The sequence below is a fragment of the Schistocerca gregaria genome, chromosome 2 (assembly GCF_023897955.1).
Source record: "Schistocerca gregaria isolate iqSchGreg1 chromosome 2, iqSchGreg1.2, whole genome shotgun sequence".
Classification (NCBI taxonomy): domain Eukaryota; kingdom Metazoa; phylum Arthropoda; class Insecta; order Orthoptera; family Acrididae; genus Schistocerca; species Schistocerca gregaria.
In genome coordinates, this window is record NC_064921.1 from 509,461,762 (window position 1) to 509,482,544 (window position 20,783).

A 20,783-nucleotide genomic window follows, 5' to 3' on the forward strand; every position below is an offset into this window, starting at 1 on the left:
AAACTGTGCACAAATCATATTTTTATGTTCAGTCCCACCTGAGATAACTAACTCCAAACTATACAAAAAATTAAAATTTTCAAATTTCAAAAATTCATAAAAATTAATGAAGCAATTGTAAGGGTTCTTGCTCTATATGAGGCTAACTATAGGAAAAAATATACTCTCATGAATCACTCCTTGTTTGTTATTCTTGGGCCTAAAAAGTGAATTTTTGAAAATTTGGATACCAAACTTTGGAGGTCATTTTCACTGTTTATTTTTGAATTTAGGGTATTTTGTGTAATAGAGAATGTTATAGAGGACACTTTTGTAAAAACCACCATGTCAATTGCAATGTTGTAACTTAACCCAGTGCAGAGATATTCATATTTCTGCTAACGTCTCTAAACTGAAGCATCATTGCGTGTTTACAAACAAAAATGGCCGCCATTCAGTAAAGATGAAAGGTAAAAGTTAAAATTTTTATAAAAACTTTTTTGTACTCTTCAATTATAGAGTAATCACATATAAAATAATTCATATGGATTGACCCAAAGACTAGAAGAGTGAAAGGAATGTATGCTAAGAGATTTACAGATGGTATTCCTACTGCATATGTATGCCAAGAATAAGCTTTGTGTCATTAACTGATTACAAAGATACCTACTGGTTTTCTTCTCAGGTCAGCACAAGATTTTAATACTATACTATACTATTCTTGTATTCAAGAAACAAGCATAAATAAAAAAGAAACAGATGTCAAGAGAATAGGTCAGCAGTTACTTCAAAATGATGTCAAAAGGCCCCCCTAAATGCAGAACAGGGTTGCTTTGAAAAGGCATGTAATTCAAAGACAACAAAATAAGCTGTGCCTTGGGCATCTAACAAGCCCTTTATTGATAGAAATTGTTTCCAAGTTTGATAAGACGATGGTGTGGAAAAACAAGTAAATCCTCTCTCCAAAGTTGTAAATAAATTCAAAGTTAACTAACTGGCTGACTGCATGCCAATCTGCAGAGTTTCCTACGACACAGATTAAGTACAACACAATTACACATGATCAAAACATTTTGACAACTATGAAAAGTAGTTAAAGTGACATTCTCAGTTGCAGACAGGCACAGCGAAAAGACTGTTATACATTAAATTTTGGCCAAAGCCTTCTTCACACAAGAAAGAAACACATTCACACAAGCAGGCACACCTCACATGCACAGGACCACTATCTCCAGCAGCGATTGGAGTGAGGCAGGGAAGGGAGGGAGGATGCATAGTACGGAGGAGGAGGAGGAGGAGGAGGAGGAGGAGGAGGAGGAAATGGAGGGGGATGGGGAGGGGGAGGCAAAGAAGAGGGCTGCCTGGCATGGCAAGCAGGGTGTAGAAGGCTAAGTGAAAATGCTGCCATGAGTGACGTCACATGGCTGTGTGGAAAACGAGAGGAGCGGGCGTGGCGAGCATCGGGAGAGGAGCGGATCAGGAGAGGAGAGGAGAGGAGAAGATAGGGAAGGACCAGGAGAGGAGCAGGGAGTGGAGGGGAGGAACAGGAGCAGGGAGGGGCAGGAGTAGGAGAGGGGAAGGAGGAGGGCAGATGAGAAGGCAAGGAGGTGAGATGGGAAGAAAAGGAGAGGGGAGGAGGAGAAAGGGAGGGGAGAGGAGGAGAAAGGGAGGTAAAGGGAGGGGAGAGGAGGAGAAAGGGAGGTAAAGGGAGGGGAGAGGAGGCGAAAGGGAGGGGAGAGGAGTCGAAAGGGAGGGGAGAGGAGGCGAGAGTGAGGGGAGAGGAGGCGAGAGTGAGGGGAGAGGAGGCGAGAGTGAGGGGAGAGGAGGCGAGAGTGAGGGGGAGAGGGAGGCGAGAGTGAGGGGGAGAGGAGGCGAGAGTGAGGGGAGAGGAGGCGAGAGTGAGGGGGAGAGGAGGCGAGAGTGAGGGGAGAGGAGGCGAGAGTGAGGGGAGAGGAGGCGAGAGTGAGGGGAGAGGAGGCGAGAGTGAGGGGAGAGGAGGGGAGAGTGAGGTGAGAGGAGGGGAGAGTGAGGGGAGAGGAGGGGAGAGTGAGGGGAGAGGAGGGGAGAGGAGGAGAGAGTGAGGGGAGAGAGTGAGGGGAGAGGAGAAGAGAGTGAGGGGAGAGGAGGAGAGAGTGAGGGGAGAGGAGGAGAGAGTGAGGGGAGAGGAGGAGAGAGTGAGGGGAGAGGAGGAGAGAGTGAGGGGAGAGGAGGAGAGAGTGAGGGGAGAGGAGGAGGAGAGAGTGAGGGGAGGGGAGGAGGAGAGAGTGAGGGGAGGGGAGGAGGAGAGAGTGAGGGGAGGGGAGGAGGAGAGAGTGAGGGGAGGGGAGGAGGAGAGAGTGAGGGGAGGGGAGGAGGAGAGAGTGAGGGGAGGGGAGGAGGAGAGAGTGAGGGGAGAGGAGGAGGAGAGAGTGAGGGGGAGAGGAGGAGGAGAGAGTGAGGGGAGAGGAGGAGGAGAGAGTGAGGGGAGAGGAGGAGGAGAGAGTGAGGGGAGAGGAGGAGGAGAGAGTGAGGGGAGAGGAGGAGGAGAGAGTGAGGGGAGAGGAGGAGGAGAGAGTGAGGGGAGAGGAGGAGGAGAGAGTGAGGGGAGAGGAGGAGGAGAGAGTGAGGGGAGAGGAGGAGGAGAGAGTGAGGGGAGAGGAGGAGGAGAGAGTGAGGGGAGAGGAGGAGGAGAGAGTGAGGGGAGAGGAGGAGGAGAGAGTGAGGGGAGAGGAGGAGGAGAGAGTGAGGGGAGAGGAGGAGGAGAGAGTGAGGGGAGAGGAGGAGGAGAGAGTGAGGGGAGAGGAGGAGGAGAGAGTGAGGGGAGAGGAGGAGGAGAGAGTGAGGGGAGAGGAGGAGGAGAGAGTGAGGGGAGAGGGGGGAGGAGAGAGTGAGGGGAGAGGGGGAGGAGAGAGTGAGGGGAGAGGGGGGGGAGAGAGTGAGGGGAGAGGGGGGGGAGAGAGTGAGGGGGAGAGGGGGAGAGAGTGAGGGAGAGGGGGGGAGAGAGTGAGGGGAGAGGGGGAGAGAGTGAGGGGAGAGGGGGAGAGAGTGAGGGGAGAGGGGGAGAGAGTGAGGGGTGAGGGGGAGAGAGTGAGGGGAGAGGGGGAGAGAGTGAGGGGAGGAGGGGTGAGAGAGTGAGGGGAGAGGGAGAGAAGTCGAGGGGAGAGGGGAGAAAGCGAGGGGAGAGGAGGAGGAAAGCGAGGGGAGAGGGTGAGAAAGCGAGGGGAGAGGAGGAGAAAGCGAGGGGAGAGGAGGAGAAAGCGAGGGGAGAGGAGGAGAAAGCGAGGGGAGAGGAGGAGAAAGCGAGGGGAGAGGAGGAGAAAGCGAGGGGAGAGGAGGAGAAAGCGAGGGGAGACGAGGAGAAAGCGAGGGGAGACGAGGAGAAAGCGAGGGGAGACGAGGAGAAAGCGAGGGGAGACGAGGAGAAAGCGAGGGGAGACGAGGAGAAAGCGAGGGGAGACGAGGAGAAAGCGAGGGGAGACGAGGAGAAAGCGAGGGGAGAGGAGGAGAAAGCGAGGGGAGAGGAGGAGAAAGCGAGGGGAGAGGAGGAGAAAGCGAGGGGAGAGGAGGAGAAAGCGAGGGGGAGGAGGGAAGGAGGGGGAGGAGGAAAGCGAGGGGAGAGGAGGAGAAAGCGAGGGGAGAGGGAGGAGAAAGCGAGGGGAGAGGAGGAGAAAGCGAGGGGAGAGGAGGAGAAAGCGAGGGGAGAGGAGGAGAAAGCGAGGGGGATGAGAGGATGAGAAAGTGAGGGGAGAGGATGAGAAAGTGAGGGGAGAGGAGGAGAAAGTGAGGGGAGAGGAGGAGAAAGTGAGGGGAGAGGAGGAGAAAGGAGGGGAGGGGGGAAGAAAAGGAGGGGAGGGGGGAAAGAAAAGGAGGGGAGGGGGGAAGAAAAGGAGGGGAGGGGGAAGAAAAGGAGGGGAGGGGGAAGAAACGGAGGGGAGGGGGAAGAAAAGGAGGGGAGGGGGGAAGAAAAGGAGGGGAGAGGGGAAGAAAAGGAGGGGAGAGGAGAAGAAAAGGAGGGGAGAGGAGAAGAAAAGGAGGGGAGAGGAGAAGAAAAGGAGGGGAGAGGAGAAGAAAAGGAGGGGAGAGGAGAAGAAAAGGAGGGGAGAGGAGAAGAAAAGGAGGGGAGAGGAGAAGAAAAGGAGGGGAGAGGAGAAGAAAAGGAGGGGAGAGGAGAAGAAAAGGAGGGGAGAGGAGAAGAAAAGGAGGGGAGAGGAGAAGAAAAGGAGGGGAGAGGAGAAGAAAAGGAGGGGAGAGGAGAAGAAAAGGAGGGGAGAGGAGAAGAAAAGGAGGGGAGAGGAGAAGAAAAGGAGGGGAGAGGAGAAGAAAAGGAGGGGAGAGGAGAAGAAAAGGAGGGGAGAGGAGAAGAAAAGGAGGGGAGAGGAGAAGAAAAGGAGGAGCAGAGAGTGGAAAAGGGGGATGTGTGCATTGGCTGAGAGTGAGCGAAGAAGCACAATGAGGGTGAGGAGATGTAAATTCAGAGGTGGTTTTAGGACAGAGGGGTGTAGAAACTGTTGAGTGGAGGGTACAGAGGCGCAGTTTATCACAGGTTGAGGCTGGGATAACATATGAAACCCTACTGCCTCCAACCCTCCACTCAGTTTCCTCTTCCTCTGTCCTTTATCCTCCCCCCAATTCACGTCCCCTCACCCTGATTGCGGCTGCTCTCTGACAAGCATCCACCAGTCTTTTCATTCCTTTACTGCTCCCCACAAGCTTCAAACACTGCCCCTGGTAGCCTTGTCTTGCCACCTTCTAGTCCCTGCTCTCTCCACCAGACAGCACTCTTCTCTTTCCCCACTCATACTCCGCTATCCCTCCCCTTCCCTGCCACATTCCTGATTGCTACTTTCATTCAATGGAACAGTTGCAGTCTGGCTAGAGTGGCTGGAGATAACTGTCATGTGCACGTGAGGTATGCCTCCTAATGTGAATGTGTGTGTGTGTGTGTGTGTGTGTGTGTTTTGGCTGAAAGCTTAGTGTGCAACAGTCTTTTCACTATGCTTGTCCGCAACTCTTTGTGTTATCTTTATGGTGAGTAGCCACCTATCCTCTTTTAACTGTTGATATTCCAACATGGAATTCCCAAAAAGTTCTTAGTAATTTTCTAAGCCCATACCTTCCGTCTTACTGGCACATTCTATGATCTGGACTAGGCAGCGACCAAACTCTTCCAAAATCAGTCTCTCTGCTTGAGTCTCTGAATTATTACTGCGCTCAGAATCTTCTGCTTGGGCTAACATACACTGACATGTTGCATGTATAACATCTTGGGTCATGAAGTTGAATGCATGCCTGAAAATGCGTGTTCAAAATCAGCATACTGACAGATGTGCAAATTAAAACACCACACACACACACACACACACACACACACACACACTTTTTGATTTCCCAGGTAGTAAACGTGTTTATAGATGCTATTTGAAGTACAGTATACTCCCAATTATGTGGGGTAATGTCGGGGAGAAGATGCATGAAGAATCAAATATGCATTCAGCACAATGTCTACTGGATGGATAGTAGTGGCAGTGTCGGTGACTGACATCTGCACACACTCCACACACTAGGCACGGCATGGTGCAGTCGTCTTCCCAGCAACCCACGCTCCCAGTCCCTGTGTCCATGATACGTGTTATTTTTAAGAGAGAGAGAGAGAGAGAGAGAGAGAGAGAGAGAGAGAGAGAGAGAGAGAGATATGGGGGTTTGCATGAATGATCCATACATGAATAAATCTGGAGTACACTGTATTTATCTTTTGTCAAGGCCATGAATAAATCCTGGTATGATTCAGATATTGGATATACCTAGAGCCAGACTGTGTTGATGCCTGAGGACGTGCAATATCCTGTATATGTGCTGACAGTTTGTTCTTGACGGCTGTCTGCTGCTGTACACGAACTTCTGCAGCATCTGCCAAATCTCTCAATGACTTTTTGTCACAACTTTCTTCTACATTGCGACAACCAATGCATCTGCAGTTATTTGAACAAGGTATTTTTGCCTGTCAATAGAAAGAAGAGAGATATGATTAAAAATACTAGATATGAAAGTTTAACACTACAGTGTGTTTAGTGTTTCTTCTTCTTGTTAATCAAAACAAATGTCTTGTTAATCTAAACAAATTCCACATTAGCTACAATTGTTAGATCTGTAATCTGTAATATTTATTTTTTCTTTATTTGCTTTCAGCATATGGATTTGCTTTATTTTTCTTTCCTTCTCATCAGGAAAAGAACGTGCTTTGTCCACATTATAAAATTGTTCAGGAGAGCATCCAAATTTCATGGATACTTATGGGCAAAATTAATGAATGTAAAAGTCATTTGGAAGGATATGTTATATACATAAATTTAATATAAATTGATTCCTTAAATATTTAAATTGTAGTTTCATTGGTGTAATATTTAAAGCAGTGTCATGTGTTTCAGATTATTTTGTAATGGAAAAAAGTTTGAAACAATAAAGGAACTCCTTGGCAAATAGTTTCTCTTTGCTATTTTAACTTATGTGATATGGTGGTAATAAGAATAAAATATAATTACTTTGTCTCAACATACAGTTCTCAGCCTTGTGCAAATGGCTTGAGTAAACCACTCTAGCTTCTTGTCTGCAATACTCTTTCAAAATCTGGAGGTACTGATACTTTTCTTTAGATGATGGCAGAGGGCCCGTAAAGACAAATCATCATCATCATCATCATCATCATCATCATCATCATCATCATCATCATCATCATATAAAATAATTCTAAAATAATGTTTTGCTATTTTTTTTATATTTTATCTCTGCAAGCAGGGGATGGATATTCTCCAGAATGTTGCTCTCAAAGTAGCTGTGAAACTCTCAGCACCAATAAAATCCAAGCTCAGTTATAAGCTTCTTGATGTTGAATGAGGTGGGGATGTTTTTTGTAATGACTAGCTCTCTGATGGTCCTTGTTTGGAAAGGCCATTTCCTCGAATATTTAATCTTGAGAAATTATCCCCAATTTTGTATCATATCTTGACTGACCACCACAACATCAAAAGGCTTAAACTTACATTGAACTTCAAACATGATCCGCACCCAATCCATTCAAAGTTCTGATAACGATAATGCATTAATCAGTCCCATATTCTTATCACACTCCATGAAAGAGCGTCTAAAAAAGTTTCAGTTCACTCACAAGATAATTAAGATATCTTAGCACAGCGTAATTCTTGTTCTGGCCTGAACACGAATCACAAAAAACTTCAGAACCTTGACTTTCTTGTACAACAATTCTGTCACAAAGCTTTTTAAAAAGGAAACGCCTTCATTGGGGCCTTTTCTTCCAATATCTTCAATATAAGAATAGAACACTGATGATACAAACGAAAGCTGATGAATACTGAATGAGTAAACAGACAACTGCCTTTGTAATAGACATCATTCGTACTTCTGTTTGGTAAGCATACCTTTTTCATGCAGGGTGCTTCTCTTTCATATGACTTTGGGCTCCTTAAACAAGCACTTCTCTTTCTGGAATAAAATGCTTCAGCTTTGACTTTGTGAAGTTTCCGGTCAATGGTGATCTTTAAGATTTTTTTCAAGAGTTGGTTCTTCATATCATCGTCTAAATTTTCAGATCATAATGCATTCAGCCCCCCCATGAACCATGGACCTTGCCGTTGGTGGGGAGGCTTGCGTGCCTCAGCGATACAGATGGCCGTACCGTAGGTGCAACCACAACGGAGGGGTATCTGTTGAGAGGCCAGACAAACATGTGGTTCCTGAAGAGGGGCAGCAGCCTTTTCAGTAGTTGCAGGGGCAACAGTCTGGATGATTGACTGATCTGGCCTTGAAACATTAACCAAAACGGCCTTGCTGTGCTGGTACTGCGAACGGCTGAAAGCAAGGGGAAACTACAGCCGTAATTTTTCCCGAGGACATGCAGCTTTACTGTATGATTAAATGATGATGGCATCCTCTTGGGTAAAATATTCCGGAGGTAAAATAGTCCCCCATTCCGATCTCCGGGCGGGGACTACTCAGGAGGATGTCGTTATCAGGAGAAAGAAAACTGGCGTTCTACGGATCGGAGCGTGGAATGTCAGATCCCTTAATCGGGCAGGTAGGTTAGAAAATTTAAAAAGGGAAATGAATAGGTTAAAGTTAGATATAGTGGGAATTAGTGAAGTTCGGTGGCAGGAGGAACAAGACTTCTGGTCAGGTGACTACAGGGTTATAAACACAAAATCAAATAGGGGTAATGCAGGAGTAGGTTTAATAATGAATAGGAAAATAGGAATGCGGGTAAGCTACTACAAACAGCATAGTGAACGCATTATTGTGGCCAAGATAGATACGAAGCCCACACCTACTACAGTAGTACAAGTTTATATGCCAACTAGCTCTGCAGATGATGAAGAAATTGAAGAAATGTACGATGAAATAAAAGAAATTATTCAGATAGTGAAGGGAGACGAAAATTTAATAGTAATGGGTGACTGGAATTCGAGTGTAGGAAAAGGGAGAGAAGGAAACATAGTAGGTGAATATGGATTGGGGCTAAGAAATGAAAGAGGAAGCCGCCTAGTAGAATTTTGCACGGAGCACAACTTAATCATAGCTAACACTTGGTTTAAGAATCATGAAAGAAGGTTGTATACGTGGAAGAACCCGGGAGATACTAAAAGGTATCAGATAGATTATATAATGGTAAGACAGAGATTTAGGAACCAGGTTTTAAGTTGTAAGACATTTCCAGGGGCAGATGTGGACTCTGACCACAATCTATTGGTTATGACCTGTAGATTAAAACTGAAGAAACTGCAAAAATGTGGGAAATTAAGGAGATGGGACCTGGATAAACTGAAAGAACCAGAGGTTGTACAGAGTTTCAGAGAGAGCATAAGGGAACAATTGACTGGAATAGGGGAAAGAAGTACAGTAGAAGAAGAATGGGTAGCTCTGAGGGATGTAGTAGTGAAGGCAGCAGAGGATAAAGTAGGTACAAAGACGAGGGCTGCTAGAAATCCTTGGGTAACAGAAGAAATATCGAATTTAATTGATGAAAGGAGAAAATATAAAAATGCAGTAAATGAAGCAGGCAAAAAGGAATACAAACGTCTCAAAAATGCGATCGACAGGAAGTGCAAAGTGGCTAAACAGGGATGGCTAGAGGACAAATGTAAGGATGTAGAAGCTTATCTCACTAGGGGTAACATAGATACTGCCTACAGGAAAATTAAAGAGACCTTTGGAGAGAAGAGAACCACGTGTATGAATATCAAGAGCTCAGATGGCAGCCCAGTTCTAAGCAAAGAAGGGAAGGCAGAAAGGTGGAAGGAGTATATAGAAGGTTTATACAAGGGCGATGTACTTGAGGACAATATTATGGAAATAGAAGAGGATGTAGATGAAGACGAAATGGGAGATACGATACTGCGTGAAGAGTTTGACAGAGCACTGAAAGACCTGAGTCGAAACAAGGCCCCCGGAGTAGACAACATTCCATTAGAACTACTGACGGCCTTGGGAGAGCCAGTCATGACAAAACTCTACCAGCTGGTGAGCAAGATGTATGAGACAGACGAAATACCCTCAGACTTCAAGAAGAATATAATAATTCCAATCCCAAAGAAAGCAGGTGCTGATAGATGTGAAAATTACCGAACTATCAGTTTAATAAGCCACGGCTGCAAAATACTAACGCGAATTCTTTATAGACGAATGGAAAAACTGGTAGATGCAGACCTCGGGGAGGATCAGTTTGGATTCCGTCGAAATGTTGGAACACGTGAGGCAATACTGACCTTACGACTTATCTTAGAAGAAAGATTAAGAAAAGGCAAACCTACGTTTCTAGCATTTGTAGACTTAGAGAAAGCTTTTGACAATGTTGACTGGAATACTCTTTTTCAAATTCTAAAGGTGGCAGGGGTAAAATACAGGGAGCGAAAGGCTATTTATAATTTGTACAGAAACCAGATGGCAGTAATAAGAGTCGAGGGGCATGAAAGGGAAGCAGTGGTTGGGAAAGGAGTGAGACAGGGTTGTAGCCTCTCCCCGATGTTATTCAATCTGTATATTGAGCAAGCAGTAAAGGAAACAAAAGAAAAATTTGGAGCAGGTATTAAAATTCATGGAGACGAAGTAAAAACTTTGAGGTTCGCCGATGACATTGTAATTCTGTCAGAGACGGCAAAGGACTTGGAAGAGCAGTTGAACGGAATGGACAGTGTCTTGAAAGGAGGATATAAGATGAACATTAACAAAAGCAAAACAAGGATAATGGAATGTAGTCAAATTAAATCGGGTGATGCTGAGGGAATTAGATTAGGAAATGAGACACTTAAAGTAGTAAAGGAGTTTTGCTATTTAGGAAGTAAAATAACTGATGATGGTCGAAGTAGAGAGGATATAAAATGTAGACTGGCAATGGCAAGGAAAGCGTTTCTGAAGAAGAGAAATTTGTTAACATCGAATATAGATTTATGTATCAGGAAGTCGTTTCTGAAAGTATTTGTTTGGAGTGTAGCCATGTATGGAAGTGAAACATGGACGATAACTAGTTTGGACAAGAAGAGAATAGAAGCTTTCGAAATGTGGTGCTACAGAAGAATACTGAAGATAAGGTGGATAGATCACGTAACTAATGAGGAGGTTTTGAATAGGATTGGGGAGAAGAGAAGTTTGTGGCACAACTTGACTAGAAGAAGGGATCGGTTGGTAGGACATGTTTTGAGGCATCAAGGGATCACAAATTTAGCATTGGAGGGCAGCGTGGAGGGTAAAAATCGTAGAGGGAGACCGAGAGATGAGTACACTAAGCAGATTCAGAAGGATGTAGGTTGCAGTAGGTACTGGGAGATGAAGCAGCTTGCACAGGATAGAGTAGCATGGAGAGCTGCATCAAACCAGTCTCAGGACTGATGACAACAACAACAACAACAACAATGCATTCAGCACTTTTGTCTCAATAGAATATTTATTGCAGTTTGACCATGTCTCATTCCTTGGATACCCAAAAGCTATACTGAATTTAGCATTGAATACTGTTCTATCCATTTCATATGAAATGACAAAATCTGACTATTTTTCCTGTAACATTTCAAGGAATTTTTTTCACCAAAAGTTCCTAGGGAAATGCAACTTCTTGGTCTAGTATTGCTTTAATGACTTGGTGTCTCCTTAAATGAATGACTGTGATGATAAACTGCCATTTCTACTTCTTCCTTAATTGGACTACTTCCTTCCTTGGACTATTTCCACACTTACCCCTTACAGTTTCAAAAATTTCTCAATTCTCATTAATCACTGCCTTTTTGCTTCATGTACTGCTATGCTGCATTTGGAATTTCATGTACAGTGTCATCATTTTTCACTCTTACTCTGTAGTTGAAATTACACTTTTGAAGCTGTGCTTCATCTTCATTCTTCCTTGATCGCCTTTTGTGACGAAGTATTGTAATGAGGCCTGTCAGATACAATGCTTGTTCATTCCAGTTTACCATATCACTGAATTCTCTTATAATATTTGATCTTTCTTCAGCATTTATTACCTCAAAACACTAACTTAGTTAACAACCCATAAGGAAACCAAAACTTAATACACAACATATATTCCTTATAGTGAGACACATTAGCACATTCTTTCCCTGCATACCTAATTTAAAATGGGTTATAGAATGTGGACTATTCATACTATTGCAATAGTCGATTAACAGTTTTAAATAAGATGTTGTCCTACATCGCATGGCATACATAACTCATTTTTGGAAAAAAGTGGACAAACCATATTCTTTTCCTGTGCTCTTCAAATATCACATGACCAAACAATTAAATTTTATGCGAATTTGCACATTTTTGAATATTATTGCTGTTTTCTAAAACTCACAAAGTGTACACTACAATTTTAAGATTTATCTATCCAGTGTGTCTTACAACTGCTCATGCATAATGAAATATAAATAATACAAATAATTTAAATTTTAACAGGAAAATTTGGAAACTATGAAAGGTAAAAAGATGCATGTCTATATAAAGCAAACTTTAATTCATATTATGAAATTAAAAATGTCCCCAACACTTGGCATCTTCTGTAATGGCCTCAACTGATTTTCAAGTCACAGGATTCACATCTTTAGCATTGCTCTGCCACAAAACTGTTGTCTTGCACCCTTCAGCCATTGGGAAGTCTAGTATCTTCAAAGAGATACTACATGTGAGATGAGATGTCTCACATCAGCTAATGCATGCCACTATCAGATGGCTCAGATAGTTGCACATAGGATTTCAACAGCTGTGTGTGCTCAAGACCAGTATAAATAGCTCAGAACCCAATGAGTGGAAATTTGTTCTACATATACTTCATTTCAACCAACCTCTTACCTGTACTATCTCCGTTTGTTCTGTCTGTCCTTACCTCATAAGCATTTCACTACCATTTCCCCTTATCCAGACACGATGGATACAATGGGCTTGTGTTCTAGCTGACTCTCCCCTAATTTATGAACGTCTCATTTCTCCCACTCATTCCTATCTTTTGTCAATTGGAGGAAACTATCACTGGAGAAGAGTATTTGTGTCACCATTTGTTACTATTTGTGCCTTTGTCAGTACTACGAAATCTACAAAAATATATACACAAATTTATTTCTTGGGAAAAAATATTTATACTATGAAATGTAACAGAAAATAGAAGCAACAACTACCTGGAACACTAAGACAAAAAACATGAAGACAGTACCATAACACAGTCAAATGCTGCTGAAGATAAAGAAGCTTAACAAATGATTTCGGGTGAGAACCAGATTTCACATAGCTTTGTCCTCAACTACAAAAGGAACACTTGCAAGAAACAATTTTTACATCTGCTAATATCTAGGAAAAATTGCAATGTGCCATTTCCCAATACAAAGAACAATGTTGTCATATTGTGACCAGAATCCAGTTCAAATCCGAAAGCAGGCTCATCAATGTAGCACAACACTTGGCACAACAGAACTGTTTCCTGGTTGGAGTGCGCTGCTACTTATGCAAACAATGGATACTACAGAATATGCAAATCACAAATATAAGAATTTCAAGAACCTCCTAGAAATGATAAATACTATATAAGATGTATCTGCTTGTGTGTTCAGATTTGAACTAACCACACACAGTGTGCCAGCTAGCTACACTAACTGCTACTCCAGTTTTCATACACCACAGCTTGCTGCATTACCCCTTTTCCTGAAAAGACAGCAACCCGCTATTTCATAAATCCTCAGTTGAGTCAACTACCTACATGTAGATCTTATCAGTGGTCCTCTATATAGCAATGCTGGAAGATCCTGCTGTTCAAATTGTGTTGTCACATCCTCTTCACATAGCCGCTCTCATTTTCCTTGAACAAGAAGTCCCATTTATATGTGCTTCAGGATTGTACAGGAGCTTGATATGGAGGATATGGATGACAGGTCTGCACTTTAGTCTTCTTGTTGAATGTCATATTTCTTGAGTTCATACAGTGACGTCCAACAAGCAGCAAAAGATACGATATGGCCTTAAGAAGTGTTTCACTAACCTCTAAAACAGTTCCACTTTTTGTACAGGCATAAAAACCCCCAAGCTGTATCTCACTGGTCAGTGCTTGCTGTTACAGTGCTTTCAGCCCTTCTCCTGGGTACCCATAGACATGTGTGCGGGTCAGTTGTCTTCGCTTCTTCAGTTCTGGTCATGAGATGTTTCATGTATTAATCCTGAGTATGGTCCGACTGAAATGGGAACAGTTGTTTCGGTCTCAAGACCGTGGAGTGGAGATAAAAGAGGGCACCCTGTAGTGCCTTGCTTTGCTGTGCTATACGTGAAGATCATGATGGGCAGCATTCTGCTCCAATGTCTCTGTTCAACATCAACATACGAGGGTGTGCTGAAAAGTAATGCCTCAGAATTTTTTAAAGCTTGTTAAATAAAACTAATGTTATTAACATTCTACATATTTATTTTTCATGCCTACATATTTATTTCTCAACATAGTCATCCTGCAACAAATACATTTCTCTAAACAACAGGCCAGTTTGTTAATCAGTCACTGTAGAAATTTTGGCTTTGTTGATGGAGCCATAGCCTCAACCATACTTGCACCACTACTACATCACTATCAAAGCAAAGTTTTGGAAACATGAAAATCAGATGGGTCAAAGTCTAGACTATAGGGAGGATGATCGATGACAGTCAACCCAAAGTGTCACAAGGATGCAGATGTCAGAGCACTCGTTTGTAGTTTGGCGTTGTCATGCTGAAGGAGAGTGTGCTCCATGTGTGGTTAACTCTCTGAATTAATGATTTCAGTTTTCCGAGGGTCTCGCAGTAACTTGCAAAGTTTATGGTGGCACACGAATTCCATATGCACCACACCTTGAACATTCCAGAACACGGTAACGTGACTGTTTGCTGATGGCACGGTCTTGAACTTTTTTAGTGTCTGAGATTCTTCAGAGTGAAACTCCTATGGTGCTCTTGTTTTCAGGGTCTAAATGGTGAACCCAGCTTTCACAATGTTGTTAAGGAACCCATCAACCTCACACTCAAAATGCAAAAGAAATTATTGACAGATGCACAGTCTCCTCTGCTTCATGTCAGAAGTGAACATTCAAGGCAGCCACTGTGATTACAGTTTTCTGTAGCACAGTTCTGCAATGATGGCCTGTAATAGCTTTGTGACATGCCATACTTACCAGAGAGCTGTATGTGTGTTACATGTCACTTTCTCTGAGGAGTTCGTTAACCTGGTAACAGTGAGTCTTATTGGTAGCTGCACATGGTTGTCTACTCCGAACTCTGTCGCTGACGTTGAGGTTAGCCTCTTTCCTTCCTTACAAGCATGAACAACTGAAGGTCTCAAATTACTTATACTGACACAATCATCACTGTACACAGCTTTCATTCTTCTATGGATTGCAATTAGAGTCATAATTTCTGCTGTTAGAAACTTTATTAAACCAACACAGTTACGTTACACACCACCTTGTTACACACTGCAATTTGGAGCTCTCTAGTGGCAGAGGCTTACAAATTGTGGCAGCAAAGGGGGAAAGTTAAACGAGTAATATCCACAACATATCATACCTCAACCGATACTGATAACAGAATAGAAAATTTGGAGTCATTACTTTTCAGCAATTCTTTGTACACTGAGAGCATATTGCCAACTTCTTATCAACACATTTTGTGAATATTTGTCCTTGGTTGGTAGGCAGTGGTCATCAAACAGGTGAGATCACAATTTGAAATTACCTCTGTCACTGTCTCAACAGAAGAATTTTTATGATACAGGGTGCTCCATGCTTCAAAATGATGTCTTTTACAAGAAACCCTGCAATTTCTGGAGCTTCAGTAGTCAACACAGCTTTTGTGATTGCATAGTAAGTGAGGTAGTCATTGCAGACTATTATCCATCAATTCTCAGTTGCTGACATTGAGAACTTCTCCAAGGTGTTGTTTCCAATTTCGTGGAATGGCAATGCTGCAGGAGGAATTGGTTCCAAATGCCCTAGAGATAATTGCAGCGTATGCTGCTGTCTTAAGCATTCCTTACAGTGGCTCATGTAATGCTTAACGTATCATTAGAGACCTGGTCTGTGACACCTATGTCTTATTATGTCTAGTCTTCAGAATCCCAGATTACCAGATGTTGAAGTATCATGGAAATACTTATGATAGCTGACCACAGATGCACTGGAATGACAAGCAAACAGTTCTGCCTCACTGGTTCACAGTTCCCATATACAATGTTCCTTTTAGTAACTGGAATTCTCCTTCGGTCAGTTCCTTATCCTTTAAGGCTTCTATAGTTTTCAGCATGCTGGACCTCCTCTCTGATCAGAAGAAATGTCATTTAATGCAGTGGTGACAGATTTTATGCATGCTGCTACATTCCATCAAAGGATTACTTGAAAGACACAAAGTATTAGATAATCTACCATTTAGACATATGTTTTATTTAAACACATATCTCATGGGATGGAAGGATGCAGCATATTTGCCAGCTGTGATGATGATAAATATCGTAACCCCTTCGCAGTATCTGTTGGTTGAGCGATTTATAACACATTCCCAGTTCCTGCCTGGAAGATATGGTGTGTGCCACAGAGGAAGAGCGGCTGAGAGAATACCTATGACATCACGCAGACAAGAGAAAAACTGGTTATTAAAAACCATTGAACAACTAAGATTGCACAAAATATTTTTTTAAGACAGTTCGTTTGTGGGCAATGACAGCATAAAATGAATGTGTTTCACAACAAGAGATTTTAAGACCTGAAGATTACAGCATAGTTCGTTGAAGCTGGATGTCTTCAATAAAAAAAATATTTTATTGTGATCTTGGCTGCTGAATGATTTTTTTTTTAACAATTACACGCACCACTCTTCAGTTCCCTCAAAATGAGAAAATTAAATCAAAAACTAGTTATACAGGGACACAATTAAAATCTGTTAAATACGAAAGACCATTTCAGGATTCTGTCCTTATCAATATTTTTGCGATGTTCTGAATAATGTGACAACCTTGTAACAGACAGTTATTGTAAACAAGAGTAAAATATATAAGATTTTCTTAATTAGAAACCTCACATTTATTTTGAGAGATGGATGTTGGATTTGTACCCTTAACTTCCAGCACTAACTGCAGCACTTTGAGAAAAGAAGGTCGAACAGAAGAGGTTGGCAAGTGTGCTGAAATACCTCGGTGAGCAATATTAAATAACACGAAGTCTTAGCTTCTGATCAGACTTTACTCCACCACCTGATATGGTACAGAACCAGTGAGACATCGCTTGCGGTGACCATGACAGGACCCAGAACAAATACGGCTGGGAGTAAATCAATTTTATGAAGAACAAGAACAGCAAACAGAAATTTTAAATTTGAAACAGCATTTGCAAATTTTAAGTATGCAGTTTTGCAGGAGTCGATATTTGTAGTCCATAGTAACAAAGACCAACAGCTAAGTTTTGGCTGAAGTGCAAAATCAATTGTTACGAATAAAGAATCTTTATGAAGTTTTGGCAGTTGAACAATTATTAAATCCTTCGACTACAATTACAACGGAGAAGAAAAAAACTGTTCCATAACTCTGAAGATTACGACTACCACTATGGAGGATATGGAGGACTTCAGTTGTATGAATTTCAAGAGCAGTCTACATAAACAGCAGCAGACTGCAGTTACAGCACATCAATGCACAGCAGCAGTAGCTATGGCAAATCCACTTTCAGTGACCTACACACCAATCTAGCTTCTTGTCAGCATAATTTTTTTATTTATGTTTTTATTTTATTTTATTTTTTTAAGGGGGGGGGGGGGGGGGGGGTTGTAAACTCCAAGTGATCTTGTAAGCAGAGTTTGTAGGTGTACTACAGTGGTGTACCTAGTCTTGTTACAATATTAATCTGAGACCAATTAGACACATGTTACTGTACGCATTGCACACCCGGGGGAAACGAGAAAAGTGGATTCAGATTTCCTGGCTTGGTTTCATGTATTTAGTGAACAAATGGCTAATGATATAAAAAGGAGATAAAAACAATAAACACTACACAAAAACAAACAGAACACTAGAATATACTAAAACTGAATTAAAGAGTGAAATAAAAATGACAATTACAGCATTAGAAGAGCATATCAATGAATTAATTAGGGAAAGCCAGAAGTGGAGAATAGTATCTCCCAGTTACAGACAAAACTTTCCACCTTGACACATGAAATAAATTTGGAAATATGGAAACAGTGCACTTTACTTCAACATGAAGTGAATAAACAATTTAGATGTATAAACAAGGACCGGATCAATTAAAAAAATTAAATGAGCAGGAATTTAAAACAATACACAATCGTATCTGAGGGATTCATTTAATAATGAGAGCATTGGAACAAAGTAATGATTTGGATGTAGCCGTGATTCCAGGCTCTTCACTTTCTACTTTGGAAAAGCGTGTGTAGTGGGCCTAGTTGATGATAAAGTAGGATAAGAGACTGAACTGTCTGCAAGTGCACTTCATTCTAATATAGAGGTACATAAAACAGAAAGAAACACAGAAAATTTGGGACGAGTTAACTAAGACTAAAAAGAACGATCTGTGCCAATAGTGGACTGTCAACCAAGCTAATCAAGGAATTGCAGCTAGGAAACAAAATTAGTGTAGCCAAACAATTTACTAAATATAAGCCATATGAGGGAGGCTCATCTCATGTTTTTTAAGAGCATGTATGAACACACTACCAAAGAAATGGGATGATTCCAGGAGGATTGATTTCACATTAAGTTATTTAGAGGGTGACATTGCAGAGTGGGAAACTGCTCCTGCTGAAGAAGTTATGTCCTCAAATTTCCAGGAAAAATTTAAGTATTAGTACTGGTCTCCCAGGGGAAAAAAGGAAAACAACAACACAATTTGAGCTTCTTGACTTAAGATGATATAATAATAATAGTTTGAACTTAAAAGAAATACACTCCGTGGCCTTCAACAAGAACTAAATATTTAGACGATTGATAGAAGAGGGTCATTTAAAGCTCTGAGATGCAGATTTTTTTCCATGAAGGGTATAAGGGGTGGTCAACAGTTGAAGGTTATATAAGGTTTTGATACCTTAATTTACAATGTTGGATGCTACCTGGTGACACTGAGGGCATGTGATGTGATAGGAGAAGTATATGAGTGAAGCAGAGATGAATGGGGAACAATTCTAGCGAGAAGTGGCACACATGCAGAAATCTGCTGACTTAAATGACTGAGCTGGCTTATGCAACTTTGACAAAAGACAGATTGTGGTCCAGTGCCTGGGAGCAATCGTCTCTGAAACGGCGAAGCTGGTCAGCTGTTCACATGCTACTACTGTGAGCATGTATGAAAAGTTGTTGCTGAATGCTAGTAGGCAACAAGAAGTTGGACATCTGTATCTCATTAGAGAACACAGGGATCAGAGGCTTGCCCATTCTCTAAAGCAGGACAGGTGGTGATCTGTGGCAGATCTAATGAATCAGTACAGTAATGGCACAGGCACAAGTCTTTTGGAGCACACAATTCAGCATGTTGACCCAGCAACGATTACAGTGGGCACGGGATCATTGAGATTGTAGTGTGGATCAATGGAATTTTGTTATATGGTCAGATGAATCCCATTTATTGTTAAACCAGGTTGATGGTCATGTCATCCAGGCAAATGGCTGCTTGACACATGCAGCGTGCCACAGCCACATGCAGGTGGGAGCAGTATTATGTTATGAAGAACATTTACCTCTGCTTCCATGTGGCCTGAGGCAGTAATTGAAGATACCATGACAGCAGTGGACGACGTGAACATTATTAGGACCTCCTGTAACCTCTTATGCTTGGCATCTTCAACAGCGATGGCATCTTCCATCAGGATAACTGTCAGTACCACAACGCCAAAATCATGCTGCAATGGTTGAAGGAGCATGATAGTGAACTCACATTGATGTCTTGACCTTCAGATTAAGCATACCTGTACCAATGAAACCCAATGGGGATGCTATCAGCTGCCAGCTCCACATCCACAAAACAACCATCCTTAAATTATAGGAAGTGTGTGACCTGTGTGTAGGCATCTGGTGCCACAGATCTCTGGGGAACTATCAAGTACTTGTCGATTCTTGGCACTTGGAATCACTGCTGGATTGTGTTCCAGAAGAGGACCAACATCCTTTTAAGTAGGTGGTCATGTTCTGGCTCATCAGTGTAGCTTTGATCAAAGAATGTGTGTCGTAAGAAACATCCCTTTACAGCTAACAGTTTTGAATTAGTATGTGGCAAACAATAGTTATCAACAAGCTTTACACGGCAAAGACACTGCAGAACCTAGAGGAGTTCTTTCTTTTTCTGTGTGGAGCTGGATGTTAGCCCTCTCACTTTTGATGGGGGATAATCAAGGAGAGGATAGTACCCTTAGCTATGAAGTGTAAAAATGACGGATTAACATCCAAATGTGACTGTTGCACAATGTAACACGAGAGCATTTGTTGAAACATACAACAGGAGACCATTCCGAGTTACAAAAGTGAATATGTATTACGGAGTAAAGAAAGTACGGGAGACAAGACAATTTAAAAACAGGTATGAATATGGGCTACAGTAGTAGTAAGTACCTCAATATATATGCATAAAATGAGGGAGTAGAGTTACACATGCTGTCAACAAGATACTGTACCGTACTCTGTATGTATGTATGTATGTATGTATGGTGAGGTAGAAAGGATAGGTGGGTCTAGAGCAAAAGGATGACCCACTCCTGAGTGAAAAAAGATGGTACACAACGGGGCAATACAGATTTGGATAATTAAATGATTGTGTAGAAAAAACTCTGTGGAAAGAGGTGGATCCTGATGGTCTCTATACAAGTTAAAACCATTACTTTCAAGGTTCCTCCTAAGTAGTGAAGTAGATGAATTTACCCGAGTTGGTTAACCTGTTCCATACGCTAATTTAAAGATGCCATAAAAAGGAGACAAGTGTCTGAATTTTGTATGAATACCTTTAGGTTTGAAGACTTACCAAGCGGGAAAGCGCCAGCAGACAGGCACAATGAACAAAACACACACACACACACACACACACACACACACACACACACACACACAGAATTACTAGCTTTCGCAACCGATGGTTGCTTCTTCAGGAAGGAGAGGCAAAGACGAAAGGATGTAGGTTTTAAGGGAGAGGGTAAGGAGTCATTCCAATCCCTGGAGCGGAAAGACTTCCCTTAGGGGGAAAAAAAGGACAGGTGTACACGCACGCGCGCGCGCACACACACACACACACACACACACACACACACACACACATCCATCCGCACATACACAA

The 20,783-nt window shown here is 42.4% G+C and overlaps 1 protein-coding gene across 1 annotated transcript in view; it reads right to left on the bottom strand.

Annotated features, from left to right (window-relative positions):
* The window catches only part of LOC126329139 (protein lin-54 homolog), a 236,570-nt gene that overhangs the window by 18,787 nt on the left and 197,000 nt on the right, over positions 1–20,783 (bottom strand). Inside the window, exons 10-11 of the mRNA XM_049996128.1 lie at positions 5,760–5,956; positions 5,072–5,247 (exon numbers count right to left, since the gene is read on the bottom strand). Coding sequence (XP_049852085.1) covers positions 5,072–5,247; positions 5,760–5,956 — 373 coding nt within the window. The remainder of the gene's footprint in view (positions 1–5,071; positions 5,248–5,759; positions 5,957–20,783) is intronic.